Source organism: Numenius arquata, chromosome 17, assembly GCF_964106895.1.
Source record: "Numenius arquata chromosome 17, bNumArq3.hap1.1, whole genome shotgun sequence".
NCBI classification, from domain to species: Eukaryota; Metazoa; Chordata; class Aves; order Charadriiformes; family Scolopacidae; genus Numenius; species Numenius arquata.
The window spans coordinates 13,167,846-13,182,352 of record NC_133592.1 but is presented as its reverse complement, the minus strand read 5'-3'; the positions used below and the strand labels follow the sequence as shown (position 1 = coordinate 13,182,352).

Below are 14,507 nucleotides of genomic sequence, written 5' to 3'. Positions count from 1 at the left end.
GGGACAGAGTCTGCAGGAGAACAAAGCAAAACCAAAGCCAACAGAAGAAAAAGTCTTCAGGAAGAGGAGACTCCGTCTGGCTGGTTTAGAAATCCTCCAGGAGAATTTGTGGAAGAAATAATGCTGCTCTTGCAAGGACTGTGGCTGCCCCAGGGGACGGAGCTGGTTCCAAATGGTGGCAGCCGGGACAGCTGAGGGTACCCCAGCTGGAAAAATCAAACAGCAAACCGCCAACAGACGAGCGGCAAGACAATAGAGTTTTTAATAATCAAGGTGTTGCTGGTAACATAGGTAAGGAAATGTGCTTGCTTACAGGTTTGAAGCTGACAGCATCCCTTTAAATAAGGAAATACATTTGCTGAGAGGAGAAAGTTACCTGGAAAGCCCTGTACACGACGCAGTGTAGCAGCTAACACTACTCTGTTTCAAGTGCTATTAATATTCTCCACAAACCGGCTTCAAAAAATCTCTCACTTAGAAAAAGAAATTCTTTAAAAAAAAATGCAACCTGTGATTGTCTATCCTAGCAGTGCACGGTGACCATTTGTACAATAGAAAAGTGGTGCTTTAAATAGTGAGTTGAAAGCTCCTGCCACGTGCTTTATACAGCATGCAACAACGCCAGGAGCAGGAGGCGCGGCGGGGGCTGCAGAGCATCCCGGGGGGGGGAACCCCAAGGGCCGGGCTGCCCCTCACACCGCGCCCCCTCCCCAGCCGCTGCCTCTCCATGTGCTGTGCTTCCAGTAACACAAATATTAAATATGCTCAGTCTGTAAATAGTTTAACAATCTTTGTCAGCAACAATATTTACTTTGGCAAAACCAGGATTGCAAAGAAGTAGACGTGTCCGTCAAACAGTCTGCAGCAAGTTCTTTGGTGGAAGCCAAGAAGTGAAGCAAGGGCTCCTTCTCGCAAAAGCCCGGGGAAGTATATTGCACAGAGACTCGCAGGAGAAATGCTGGTGACTTGAGACGGGAGGCATCACTGCAGGAGAGCATCCATCTCTGCCGGCTTCAGGAGAACTAGCTCCTCCAGGCTCAGTGATTCACAGCGGTTCTCCGATGGCCTTGCTCTGGGCTGAGCGAACAGTGACACTGGAGTAAACTTGGGAAGAAGGGGATGACTGCTGGGGATGGAGGAGGCATGGGAAGGATGGAGGGGTGGACCGCAGAGAAATGGAGGCAACAAAAGCAGACACTTGCACAAAACCACAGCCACTCAAGGGCCCGCTCGGCTCTGCCCCAGGGACAGGTCGCTGAGTGCCCCTTTCTGGCTCCCCCTGCTCCAGGTCATGCAAAGAGGTGGAGATCCATCCCGACTTCTGGCTGTGCAAAGGACAGCCCCTGCCAAAGCCTGGCTGCATTTTTCCATACGACTTGCTCCTACCTTGGACCAAAACACATTACACATCTCTTCCTCTGTACCGCACTAGCTGGACCGTGGCAGCTCCACCAGGATGCCACATCCCTTCAATACCTGAACCTACAGCCTGAGCAGCTGCCTCTAATGTCCAGAGCTCTCTGCTCCCAGGTGACAGGCTTCAGCCTGACTCAGTTCAGACTGCAGCCAGGAGAGCTCCTGGGCTTTCAGGCCTCCAGACACTGTGAGGACACAACAAGATGCCACCACGAATATGGTGGTCTCCATCTCTCATCCACCTGGAGCAGAGCTGGGCAGGGACCGGGCAACACAGCTTTGGGGGCAGGAGGAAGGATGCCCGGTGAGCCTGGCTGTATGAAGTGTGCTTGTCGCCCTGGCCAGGCACAGCCTCCCGGCTCCCATGGCCCTGGCCTGGGCATGGCCAAGATGTGCCCAGGGCTGGACGGACAGGAAGGCAGCAACAGGCTCCCCTCTCCATGATTTCCCATTGCCACCCAGGTGAGGTCTCCTCACCACACAGTTTTGTCATGAGCTGCTCCAGTTCTCACGACAGTAACTGCTAAAACTGGGGGTGGAGGGAAAGAGAAAAGAAACAAAACTGAAGTTCTTGTCAATCTAAAGAAGTGTCGTTAAAGGCACTGGTGTCATCTGTGGGGATGTGTCAATGGAGGAAAACCAAAGTACCAGAGCTGTTGTGCTATCAATTTGCAGTAACTGGAAATTCAAAGAAGTTTATATCCTGGGAAAATGGCTCCACTTTTCCCTGGACGTGGCACATTAGCCCTGTGTGTCCTCTGGCATGACAGAAACACTGCTGGCTGCTGAGAGGTTACAGTACCCTGCCTCCACCACCCACCCTTTCACCACTGCTGAAGGTGCAGGTCCATGCTGGTGTTTAGATTGAGATCGGTAACATCTAGGAAATCGATGTTGAAGATGCTGGGACCCGCAGGGGTGAGCGAGCCAAAGCCGGTGGCAGAGCTGGGGGGGGTGAGGTCCAGCCATTCCATCGTTTCCCACGGAGATTCAGTGAAACTCATTTGTAAACCAGAGCCGTCGGCAGGGGAAGGGGAGAGCTGGGTTTCCATGGGTGAGAGGGGAGTCTGTAAAATCTCCTGGGAGGTGAGCAGTTCATCTGCGGCTTTGCTGGAGAACCCCTCCATCATCCCTTCGAAGTGGGACTCTTCTCCCCCCATCTTCAGGAGGGCGATTTCACTGACCCTCCCCAGGGGGCTGTGGGCGTTGAGCAGGACCTCAAGGTGGGCATCGTTGTTGCCCGGACAGTGCTCAAAGGAGAGCTGGGCCGAGGAGACCTGCTCGAAGGGGGCAGATGACTTTGGGAGAGGAGCACTGGAGTTCCCTGTAGACACTGTTATCTGAGGTACTTTCTGGAGGCAGGACCGATCTTCCTTGGCATTGGCTGGCATTTCTGTCAACAAATGAAAGGGGTTTGAGGTGCTCTGGCAGTGCCCACCACTGCTGGGCACAGAGGCACCACCACAGCCCCCGCACTGGGCTCTGGGGCATGCTTACAGAGACCCGCTCCCCTCTCAATCCCCTCGGCACTGCTTGCCCACCCTCCCTGTGGTAAGCCGCACACGTTCCTGCTTTCTGACCTCGAGTTCCCTGGTTTTGGACACAGTCCCCACGGCACAAGCACTGTTCCCACGGACTGGGCAAGGGCACAGGCAGCAGTTTGCACGGGGGAGGGCACCAGCAGTGCTCTAGGTGGGAGGTGGCACTGGGGTCGGTGGGGGTCACAGGGGACTCTGTGTGGGCAGGTGGTGGCAGTGCTGCCCACAGGGCTGCCACCCCGCCATCCTTCTCTCTGCACAGTCTGCAGAGGTGATAACCAAGCCTGGACCACTCCACCAGGGCTGCCCGTGCAGGAGCAGGCTCCAGGAGGGCAAATACGCTTCTGGATTCAATCTCAGTGGCTGCTGGCACAGGGAGGGCAAATGAAAGCTGTCCTCAACTCAGGCAGCTCTGCTGGGCTGCACAGAGTGCACCGAGCCCCACGGACCAGCGCTGGCATGGAGGAGAAGCCCTGGAGGGGAACAGGGAAGCAGTGCGTACCTCCACTCTCAATCAGCACGTCCAGGAGCTCATCCATCTGCTGACTTCGTGTCATCTGCTGCAGCAAACGACAAAGAGGAGAGTAGAGGGCGTTAGGAGGAGAGTCCCTCCGGCCACAAGCCAGGTAGGTGGCTCTAGACCCACAAGTGGCTTTCTCCTATGCAGGAGAGATGCCACTCCAACATGGGGCTGGCAGCGGCTTTCAGCTGAGCACTGCAGAGCCCTGGAACGAGCACAGCGGATCTGGGGAGCATGGCACCAGGTTCCCCCCGCCCTGCCGCCGACCCTCTGCTCAGTGGCCACCACAGTGTCTCTTCCCAGGGCCATCAGGACACACTGACTTTTTGGACCCAGCACCTTGCCTTGACATGTGCCTCCTTGCACTCCCTGCAGCTCCCCGGGGGCAACGTACCATCATCCTTCCCTCCCCAACTGGAGACTGGAAGGACTTTCTGCACACCTTCCTGCCAGCCAACATAAGCCCATTTTTATCGCTGGCCAACAGCATCACTCCGTTTTCCTAAAGGCACCATCACGACTAGCACTGAGGCTGCTGATGGAATCTCACAAGAAGTAAGGGGTTCGTGGGTGATGGAGACAGCCCCGCCATGGGAAGGGCTCCCCAGGGTAAGGCTATGGGTGGCAGATGGCATGGAGCAGGGCACTTTGCTCACGGGATAAAGAGGGAAGATGAGGTTTCCTGGTGATGTGGGAATGCTCGAGAGTCTGTTTCTCACATATCACTGAGCACCCCAAATAGGAGTACAACCCAAGCCCTGGGGTATTTGTGTGGGGCGTCAGGACCCCAGGGTGGAGGAGCACCTTTCACCAGCACAGAAGATGCAATCCCATCCAGCGTGGTGTCTGACTGCTTTGTGGCAGTCTTTCAGCAAATAACTCTTCAAGAAAAGCCCATTCCATATGAAAGCAGGCCTGTTCTACCCAGAGACCCCCATAACAGCTTGTAACTCCTGCAGATGAGTTCCAGTAACCACAAAAGAACACTCTGCGCAGCACTAGCCCTATAGAAAATAAAAATCATGCAGTTACCTGCTTTACTGCATCCTCATAGGGTGGAGGCTGCTTTCCCTCTGAGAGGGCTGGGCTTGACTTAGAAAAACTTGGGGATGGAATAGAAAACTTTTGACCTGCCTGCGTAGCCATCTGCGGGGGGGAGATACAGGGAAACGGAGTCAATGCACAGGGAGGCACGGTGGGAGGCTCAGCTCTCTCACCTGTGTTTGAAGCCAGAGTGGTGCCAGGGAAACTAATGATTTTGTGGGTCAAATCAGCTCAAAGTTCCTGGCCTCCAGGCAGGAGAGAGGGAGATTAAAGAGCTCTGTCAGCCCAGCTCTGAGACCCCGGGCCAGGCTGGCCCCTGGCTGCTGCCGGTGCATGGGCATGATGCCACAGAGCAGCCTGTCGCTCGGTCCAGCCATGAAGGTGCAGAGCAAGGGGCAGAGAGAAATGGTTTGCTGGCGGTCGGCTGCAGCCAGCTAGTGATGCAGCACTGCCAGCTGCCTGCCAGCCCCTCTGCTGGGGACCCTCTCCATCACCACCTCCCTGGGGAAATCTCACAGCCCCCAGCCCAGCGAAGACCACTCAGAAGAGCCACTGCCAGGTCAGAACCTAGGCTTCCCTGTGCTAGTGCCAAACATCTGCGTATCAGTGCCAGCCTTCTGCCAGTCCTCCCTTCCAGGAGGGACCTCACCTGATGGTCCAGTGCCTGCCAGCTGCTCTTCCCATTGCCTCTAGGCCCTTGAGCCCTTCCCCACCACCTGGCTCAGCTGCTTCGTCCCATGAGAGCCAGCACCAGGGGATGCAGCATGGATGCAGCCCTGGCAGGCGGACTGGATCCAGAAGTGGATTCAGGGCAGTGTTGAGGCCATTCAGCCTGGCCGTGCACATCCTGGCCACATTTCTGTAGAGGGCAGCTGGGAGGAACAGTATCCCTGGCTTGGGAGGACGGCACTCCAATGCTGGACACAGAGATGGAGCTGTCACTGAAGAAGGACCCTGTCCCCGGCAGCCCCTTGCAGGCAGCAGGGCAATGTCAAGGATGGGTGGTGTCACATCTGGGATGAGTTGCAGGACACCATGGGGCCTTCTCCTCTGTGAGTCCCTTGCGCTTGGGTAGTGAAGAAGGAGCTGGAGATGCCCCCAAGGTGTCGCTGCTCCCTGTTGATGCTTGCTGACTGCTGCCCGGTCACCCAGAGCAGCCCCAGCCCCACTGCCTCTCTTGGAGTATCGCCCGTGTCCCACTGCCTGTTGTACCCACAGCTCTGCCCCATCGCTCTGCTCACCTCTACATCTCCATGCTGAGGTCACCCACCACATCTTACTGCCCATCACATCTCCTGCTCTCTGCCCCACTGCCCATTTCACCCACAGCACGGCTCCCCGTTCCCATTTCACCCCAGCAGCCAGCCCCGCTGCCTACCTCCCTCCGACAGCACTGCCCGTCCCACTGGCAGCACTCTGTCCCTCTGCCCCTCTCACACTAAGCTGGTCCCCATCGCCCACCTCACTGGCAGTGCTGTGTGCCAACTGCACGTGTCACCTATCCCACTGCTCTCTGAATGGCTTAGAGACAGCACTGCGTCCCACCTTCTGCCACCTCGCAGCACTGCACCCCACTGCCCAGCTCCCGCTGCACACAGTGTGCTAACTGCAGGAATGTGATTCCCATGTGGAAAATCACATTTCCCATGAGGGAAACCTCTTGCAGCGCTACAGGCTGGGGGCAGAGTGGCTGGAGCTGCCCGGCAGAAAAGGACACAGGGGTGTTGGTCGACAGGGACTGAATAGGAGCCAGCAGTGTGCCCAGGTGGCCAAGAAGACCAACAACATCCTGGCCTGTATCAGCCATAGTGTGTCCAGCAGGACTGGGGCAGTGACCGTCCCCCTGTACTGGGCACTGGGGAGCCCCCCTCAAGGGCTGTGTCCACTTCTGGGCCTCCTCATGACAAAAAAGACCTTGAGGTGCTGGAGCGGGTCCAGAGAAGGGCAACGGAGCTGGTGAGGGGTCTGGAGCACAAGTCTTGTGAGGAGCGGCTGAGGGAGCTGGGGGTGTTCAGCCTGGAGAAAAGGAGGCTGAGGGGAGACCTTCTCGCTCTCTCCAACTCCCTGAAAGGAGGGTGTAGCCGGGGGGGGTCGGTCTCTTCTCCCAAGGAACAGGCGATGGGACAAGAGGAAATGGGTGAAATTGTACCAGGGGAGGTTTAGGATGGATATTGGGAAAAATGTCTTCCCTGAAAAGATTGTCAAGCCTTGGAACAGGCTGCCCCAGGGCAGTGGTGGGATCACCATCCCTGGAGGCATTTAAAAGCCAGGCAGACATGGTGCTGAGGGCCATGGGTTAGTGGTGCATTTGTCAGTGTCAGGTTGATGGTTGGACTCGGTGATCCGAAAGGTCCCTTCAAACTGAGACAATTTTATGATTCTATGATTTGTGAGCTGCCTTGCTTGAGTGCTGGGTGTTTGGCAGTGGCTGTTGCTCTGTTGTGCGGCTGTTGTGTGCTCAGCAAGCACTTGCAGTACAGTGTCCTGCACCATTGTCCGTGTTTTACAGACTGTATGGTCAGTGTTGCTGCTGCCTGGGAAACACTGGAAGGGTGCTGGGATGAATTGGGGCTGTGATCAGCAGCACCTTGGGCTGGTTTTGTGTGTTGGCAGCATCTGCCCTCTCCAAGCTCTTGTACCTCTCCAGACGGTGAGTGAGGAGAGGTGGATGCTGAAGGGACAATGCTCTGCTGTGCTGGTCTCCTGGTGGGGAGGCACAAGCTCTATCTTACTGCAGACCCCAGTTGCAAGCCCTGCTTCATCTTCCCAAGAAAAGACTTGCCATATGACCAGGGTAACTGCCCTCCTTCAACCTGGTGGTCGAAATCCCTCACATACTTCTAGGGGCTGCAATGGCGCAGCAAGATCATAGAATCATAGAATGGTTTGTGTTGGAAGGGACCTTAAAGATCATCCAGTTCCAACCCCCTGCCCTGGGCAGGGACACCTCCCACCAGACCAAGTTGCTCAAAGCCCCATCCAGCCTGGCCCTGAACCCCTCCACAGATGGGGCAGCCACAGCTTCTCTGGGCAACCTGGGCCAGGCTCTCACCACCCTCACAGTGAAAAATTTCTTTCTAATACCTAATCTAAACCTCCCATCTTTCGGTTTAAAACCACTACCTCTTGTTGCATCACTCCACTCCCTGATCAAGAGTCCCTCCCCGGCTTTCCTGTCACCCCTTTAGGTACCGGAAGCTGAAAAGCCCTGCAACACTGCAGCGGGACTCTCCCAGGGGTGTAGGAAGCTATGCCAGGGCTCTCCCAGGGGCTGAGGGATCTGTGCTGGTGCTTCCCTGCTGTGATCAGAGCTTTGCCAGGGCTCCACGGGGCAGAGGGATCTGTGCCAGGGCTACCCCATGGTGGTGGGAGCTGGGCCAGGGCTCAGTTGGGCAGGGGGAGCTGTGCCAGGACTCCCCCAGGGGCACAGAAAGCTGTGCCAGGGTCTCCCCCTGAGGGGAGAGGCAGCTGAGTTAGGGCTCCTTTAGGGCAGAAGCTGTGCCAATGCTCACCCAGGGCAGAGGGAGCTGTGCCAGAACTCCTCCAGGGGCAGAGGGAGCTGTGCCAGGCCTCCATGGGGCAGAGGATGCTGTACCAGGGCTCTCCCAGGATATGGGGAGGTTTGCCAGTGCTCACCCAGGAGCAGAGCAAGCTGTGCTGGGGTCCTCTGGGGAAGATGGGAGTGGTGCCAGGGCTCCCCCAGGGCAGAAGGAGCTGTGCCAGAGCTCCATGAGGCATGGGAGCACTGCTGTGACCCCCCAAAGCAATTAGATGTGACGGCAGCAGGGAACCCCGGGAGATGCCCTGCAAAGGACCCTGAGGTACCATCAGCTTCTAACCCGTTGTCCACCTGGGCTATTCTCTGCCTTTTCAGGCAGGCCGCATGCTGCTGCGGCCCCCTGGGCACCCACCCTGGGTGCCAGCAGTCCCAGTCCAATTGGAAAGGACTCAAACTGGGATGTTTGACTGACTGGCCATAGACACCAGAGCATTCACCGCTGCCATGCCATTGCGGGTGCTCTCCACTTACCGATGCTGTGCGAAGGCAACTGTTGGTCTGGGGCGACCCACTGCGCCCTTCTGCCTGCGAGCCGGGGGACACCGAGAGGAGATAGTGGCTGTTGGGGGATGGTGGCAGGCTGATGTGCTGGGGGCTCTTTGCAGCCCCGAGTGGAGAGTGTTGGGGAGAGCACTGTGGGCTCAGGAATGTTGAGGAGGGGATGGTGCTTTGCCCTGCAGGCTCCAAGCAGTGGCTATTTACAATGTGAGGCAGCTGCGGCACCCCACAGTTACTTAACTTATCCGAGCTGCTGGCTTGGCCTTTCAAGGCAGTTTGTTTGGATGCAAATGGACAGCTGGACACCGCGTTTTCTTGCTTGATGGGGACACCAAAGAAATGCTGAGCAGGCTGCTGCTTCTCCTCAAGGCCATTGTTTCTCTTTCGCTTCTGGAGTTGCATCCGTAGCTCTTCCACCTGCCTCTGCTCTTGCTGCAGCTTCCACGTCAGTTCATTGATGACCTTCTGTTTCTCCACCAGCATCTTGTCTTTCTCTGTGTCAATCCCTTCCAGCTCCAGCTGGATGCTCCCTCCATTCATGCTGCTCATGAGGCTTTCTTCGGCACTGCCATGAACAGGAGATGGCTGGAGACCAAACTGTGGAGAAGACATGGGCCCGTCATTGAATGTGTCTGGCAAAGAGCCGCTCACAGAGAGGTCGGAGGAGGCTGGAGAGATGGGTGGGGTGGAGCTGGTGCTGCCAAAGTGGTAGAAGCCATTTGATAACATGCTGGTGGAGGACTGTGACTGGTAACTCGACAGCGTGCTTGTTGGAGTGACTGGGAAGGTGACAGTGGTGATCTCACTGAAGTTTGGCACCGCGTTGCTGCTGCACTCCTGGAAGGGCCGCAGCCGTTCCATCAGTGCTGTTTTGGTACCTGACACCGGCAGGCCTCGTATTCGGAGCTGCTGTCTCAGTTCTGACACCTGGAAGGAAAGTCACCAATGATCAGTCCCAATGGCAGATGAGCCCTTTAGAAACCCAACATTTCTACCAAGCGGTCTCAGATCACAGGCTCCCACCTTCCTGCTTTGAAGCTCTGCCCCCCAAAGGTGCTCATTGTCTCATCTGCAGTCACCAGAGTCTCCATGCACAGCCCAGACCACTGCACGTTCTGCAGGACCTCGAACTTTCCTAACAGGAAAACCTTCCTTCTTCCTCCAGGAATGGTGACTGCACTTCATGAACCAGCAGTGGTCCTTGGACTACAAAGGTAACTCAAGATTCCCTTTCTAGCAGTAGGTTTCCGCATGAGCAGAGGACTTTCACACAGACCGAGAACTAGCTGATGGCATCCTCTAGGTCTGAGAATGCGACCACATACCTTGGAGCCAGAGACTCCATGTCCAAGCATCTGCACACAGTTCAGGCATCTGAGCTGGGGCATCGCTATGGCCAAACTCAAGTTATTTCTACCTCATCTTATTTCTTTCTCTAATAACAAGTATTGCTCCCAGGTCTCTCTGAAAAAAGACTTGGCCTTCCCCATGGATGAGGCTCCGCTAGCAAAGTATAAAAGAATCATTGATGTGAGTGATTCTGCCTTATGCCCTGTCTTGCCTACAGAGATTTAGGTCCTGCTCAAAGCAGTGCTTGTAGCTGCAGACTCCAGGAGACACCTGCCTGTGCAGAGAGCTGTGCTGGCCTGGCCGCAATGGCCACTGAGAAGCTGGGTCTCTAAGTGGAGGCTGTGACCCAGCTTCTGGCTGCTCTGCTAGCAGCATCCACGAAGTCCACCATAAAAACACAGAAGGTACGGAGCCATGAGCTGCAGGAGCAGCAGCACAGGTCATCCTTTAGTCCTCAATCTGACGGCCTGGCCTCCAGCTATCTCAAGTTATACCTAAGGTTTGCTGATACGTGCCCTGGAGCACTTGCCACCTGCAGAGCAGCAAACCCATGTTTCCAGTTACCGTCATGGTGACCAACTCCTGACCCAGTGCCATGGACTCCTGGGTTTGCTCACAGCATGGTGGTTCTGGTTTGCTGGTCACACGTGGTCACTCGCAGCCAGCTCAGCCTGTGGCACTACACTGCACGCTTCAGGGGTAGCAAAGCACATTCAGGCTGTAAGATTCTGCTCCTGTGGTGACAAAGTTTGCACTCACTTTGAGATCATCCAGGTTAGATGGCAGAGGGCCTGGCTTGATAGATGAGACACAAGTTTGGCCTGAAAAGGTGGTTTTCACAGGAGAAAGAGGGGTGTTGTTGACAGAAGTTGATGAGGAATTTGAACTTTTGACCATTTGCTCATTTGATTGCCTGAAATAACAAAGGAGATTTGGGGTTACTTCTCTGCCCGCCTGGGGTCTCTCTGCCCAATGTACCACCTCTCTGCTTCCCTGGGGCTGCTGTCTCCTGTACGAGACATGAAGGACCACCAACCCCAAGGAAAACTAGACTGGGCTGTAAGGAGATTGCCAGTGACCCATCAGCAGGTCACAGGTGCCCCAGCCAGTGCACAAAGCCAGAGCAGCTTTGCAGAAGACTGTACTATGTTCCTGAGCTTTTATGTTTCAATTGCATGCATTCACCCGCCTTGTACTGGCACAAATGGGTAAGGGAGGGGAAAGTCTGGAGGGAGACAGGGCTAAACCCTGCTATTGGCATGTTACCACTCACTTTAGCTGGCCTTGGTGCATCCCTGGGAAGCTGAAGTGCTGCTGCTGCTGCTGCTGTTGCTGCTGCTGCTGCTGGCTGAGGATCTGGAGCTGCAGAAAGAGCTGCTGCTGCTGGAGGAGTCTGGCATATGCAGAGTCCATGGGTGGAGGGGACTTCTCTGCCTTCTGGTCCGGAGGGATGTACTGGTGATATTTCAGCTTCTTCACCTTGGGCTTGGTGTCCTTGGGCTTTTTGTGACGGTTCTTGCTGTCACTGGATGATTTGGACTGTTGGTCCAAGAAGGAAAGGAATTAGCTAAGAGAAGAGCTCCTGCCACCCCCGTGAGAACTCAGAGGCCTAGGACATAGAAAGGGCAGCTCCTGCCGGCACCCTGACACTCCAGCTCCAAGAGCTGCTGAGCCTGCAAGCGGGGGACTCCCTTAGAGCCACGTCTCATCTCAGTTGTCCTTGAGAGCACATGAGATGGAGAATGACCCTTCTTGCCTCAAAGGTATTTCAGTGTTGCCTTGTATCTCCTTCTGCTTCTAGCCGCAAGGGTCATTTCCAGCGTGGGATCTGAGCAATCACCTCTCACGGGGTGCAATGCTATACCTTATACCACTACAAAATGAGTCAAATTGCAGTTTTTGACAACATTTGTCTCTCTGCACTATTCCAAGCCTTAAGGCCAAGCCCCCAGACCTCCCACACATGTAGGGTGCAGCACGTGGGCACTTCAGACTTGGAGGCAGCAAGGTGCCCCGGGCTTGTTCCCTGGGGGCACGGGCATTACCTTCACGGTGGAGGTCACCGGGAGGGATGGGCTCTCCTGCCCCGCTGCCTGCTTGGGGCTGTCGCACTGGCTGCCCTGCCCCGCGGCCGGGTCCGGTGCATGGCCCTCGGTGCCGTGGGGATGATCCTGCAAGGAGAGGTGAGCCATGTGGCGGGAGAGGGGCTGCTGGGCCGGTGCCAGGGCACCCCCACGGCTTCTGCCCACAAGGGGCACTGCTGCCCCATTGCCCCTGCCCCTTGGTGTCCCCAGTCCATCCCAGACGCCTCAGTCCGTCCCAGCCCCCCATGTCTATTCCAGCCCACTATCCCCCTATTCTCCCAGGCTATCCTAGTCGCCTTCCAGTCCCTCTGTCTCCCCAGTCCATCCCAGCCCACCCCAGTCTCCAAGCCCTCTGTGTTCCACTCTGTATCCTCATTGCCCCCTGGGTACATCGTTGGCCTCACAGTCTCCCCCAGACCAGCCCAGTCCCCAAAGTCCACCTCTGGTCCGTCCCAGTCCCTCCAGCCGCTTCCACCCGACTCTGCTTCAGTTCACCCCCGGCCCTCCCAGTCTCCCCAAGCCCAGGCTGTTTTCCCCAACCAGTCCACGCGCCCGCTCCACCCCATTCCTCCCAACGCCCCCGGTCCCTCCCACGATGCCGGCGCTGCAGTCCCCAGGCCCGCCAGCAGGGGCCGCCCCGGCCCCGTGCAGCCCCGAGGCCCTGGGGCGGGTCCCCCGGCCCTACCTGCGGCGGCCCGGCGGGAGCGGCGGAGGCGGGCTCTGGGGCCTTGGTGCCGGCCGCCGACTCGGTGGAGCCCGGGGAGTCCTCGCTCCTGGCCTGCTCTGGAGACAGCCCGTCATTGCTGCTGTCCTCCTCGAAGGCGAAGGCGTCGGCCGGCTTGGGGAAGCTGACTTGGGTGCCTGCCGGGGGAGACGGGGCGGCGGTCAGGGCCCGGCCCCGCTGAAAGGGGACGAAGGCGGCGGCGGGAGGGACGGGGTGAGCCCTGTGGGACACCTCCCCGCCCGCGCCCTCCTGCGCCGGACCCGGCCGCGGGGGAGGGACGTGGTGAGAGCTCAGACGCCTCCTGCCGCCCCCAGCCACCTGCAAGGGCAGCTCCTGGGCGCGCCCCTGCAGGCGGTGCTGGTGGAGAGGAGGTGGCATCTGCCATCGGCTCCCGGCCCGTGCCGTGGACCGTGTTGCTCGGGAGGAGACCGCCGAGGAGCCTGGCCCGCCGAGGGCAGGAAGCTTTTTGCAGGCAGGTGGGGCTGGGGCAGGAGGGGCTCTGCCATCCTACCCCACCTGAGATGGTTAGAGGGGTGTCAGAGCCACCCTCCCCATCAGCTGAGCATCCCCACAGCACGCGTGGGACCCTGTTGAAATCCACCCAGAGGGTGACCCATCTGTTCATGGCACAAGAGCCAACACGCGTGGACCCGGCTGCAGCTGAACACCGGCTCCTGGGTCCTGTCTCTGTCCACACTTCACCCGCACGGCATGCTTCAAACCGCTGCCACTGCCTCCTGGCTGCCCGAGACATCACCTCTCCCCCTGCACAGCTCCCGGCGCGCTATCTCCCAGTCAGATGGGCAAAAGCTCTTGACCCCTGGCTTTTGCTGATAAATAAAGTGCTGAAAAAGAAAGGGTCTCATGTGAGCCCGGGGAGGGCTGCAGGTGGGGGTAGGGGAAGGAGCAGCGCGGCCACATTCGTAATCTCCCGGTGCTCGCGTCTGGCGTTTGTCAGGCAGCTTGGCACACCGATAGCGAGGTGACAAATGGGGAAATAGGCAGGGCCCGGGGACAAGCTTCCACCTGTCCCTGCTGCCGGTCCAGCAACGTGCACCTTCTCAGTGACACACACCCTGCTGCGCTGACCCCCCTCCCTATCTGAGAGATAAGGGTTATCTCCCCCTGCTCCGGCCGGCGGTGCCAGGGTGGGCGAGGGAGCAGGGAGCCCTGGCTCCATGCCCTGAGGTGCTGCCCAGCACTGTGTGGGCAACCGCCTGCTGTGGAGAGCTTCTCCTCCCCGTTCCCTGGGGCTCCTCCTGTGTCCCTGGAAGGAGGGCCTTGTCCCCTCTCCCGCAGAGGCAGCACCCAGACCGGGTCTTCCCCGAGGAGCTGAACGCTGCGTGGTCAGAACCCTGTGCCGGGCGGGAGCTGCTCCCCACGCCTGCGGACAAGCGTGGGCATCCTCTCTCGGGAGAAATGACACCAAGCAAGGGGGACTTGTGGGTCTGCAAGACTCCTGCCGGGCTGGCATTTAGTAAGCACGCGTTGAGAAACGGTGCCAAAACCAGGAGCCCAAGGGACCTTCAGGACACGGCGGCAGCCCAGAGCACGAGAGGAATGTGCCGCATCCTGCTGTTTGATACCGGGGCCCTGTGCTGGGTGGGGAATGCTGCCCTTATCTGTCCTGCTCTCACCCAGCCCGGGGCTGACCGTATTTTTTTGCGATCCCATGTCTCTGCTGTAATCTCAGGCAGAATGGTGTTTGCTCGGGGCTGTTTCTAATGCACTGGGTATTGTCCTCTCGAGCGTATTGGACAAAGTGATGACAAGG

General features: G+C 57.6%; 1 protein-coding gene across 1 annotated transcript in view; it reads right to left on the bottom strand.

Annotated features, from left to right (window-relative positions):
- Positions 1–243: 243 nt before the first annotated feature.
- The window catches only part of MYOCD (myocardin), a 116,414-nt gene continuing 102,150 nt past the window's right edge, over positions 244–14,507 (bottom strand). Inside the window, exons 6-13 of the mRNA XM_074160008.1 lie at positions 12,695–12,870; positions 11,971–12,096; positions 11,199–11,464; positions 10,685–10,838; positions 8,549–9,502; positions 4,507–4,620; positions 3,457–3,514; positions 244–2,809 (exon numbers count right to left, since the gene is read on the bottom strand). Coding sequence (XP_074016109.1) covers positions 2,241–2,809; positions 3,457–3,514; positions 4,507–4,620; positions 8,549–9,502; positions 10,685–10,838; positions 11,199–11,464; positions 11,971–12,096; positions 12,695–12,870 — 2,417 coding nt within the window. The 3' untranslated portion in view covers positions 244–2,240. The remainder of the gene's footprint in view (positions 2,810–3,456; positions 3,515–4,506; positions 4,621–8,548; positions 9,503–10,684; positions 10,839–11,198; positions 11,465–11,970; positions 12,097–12,694; positions 12,871–14,507) is intronic.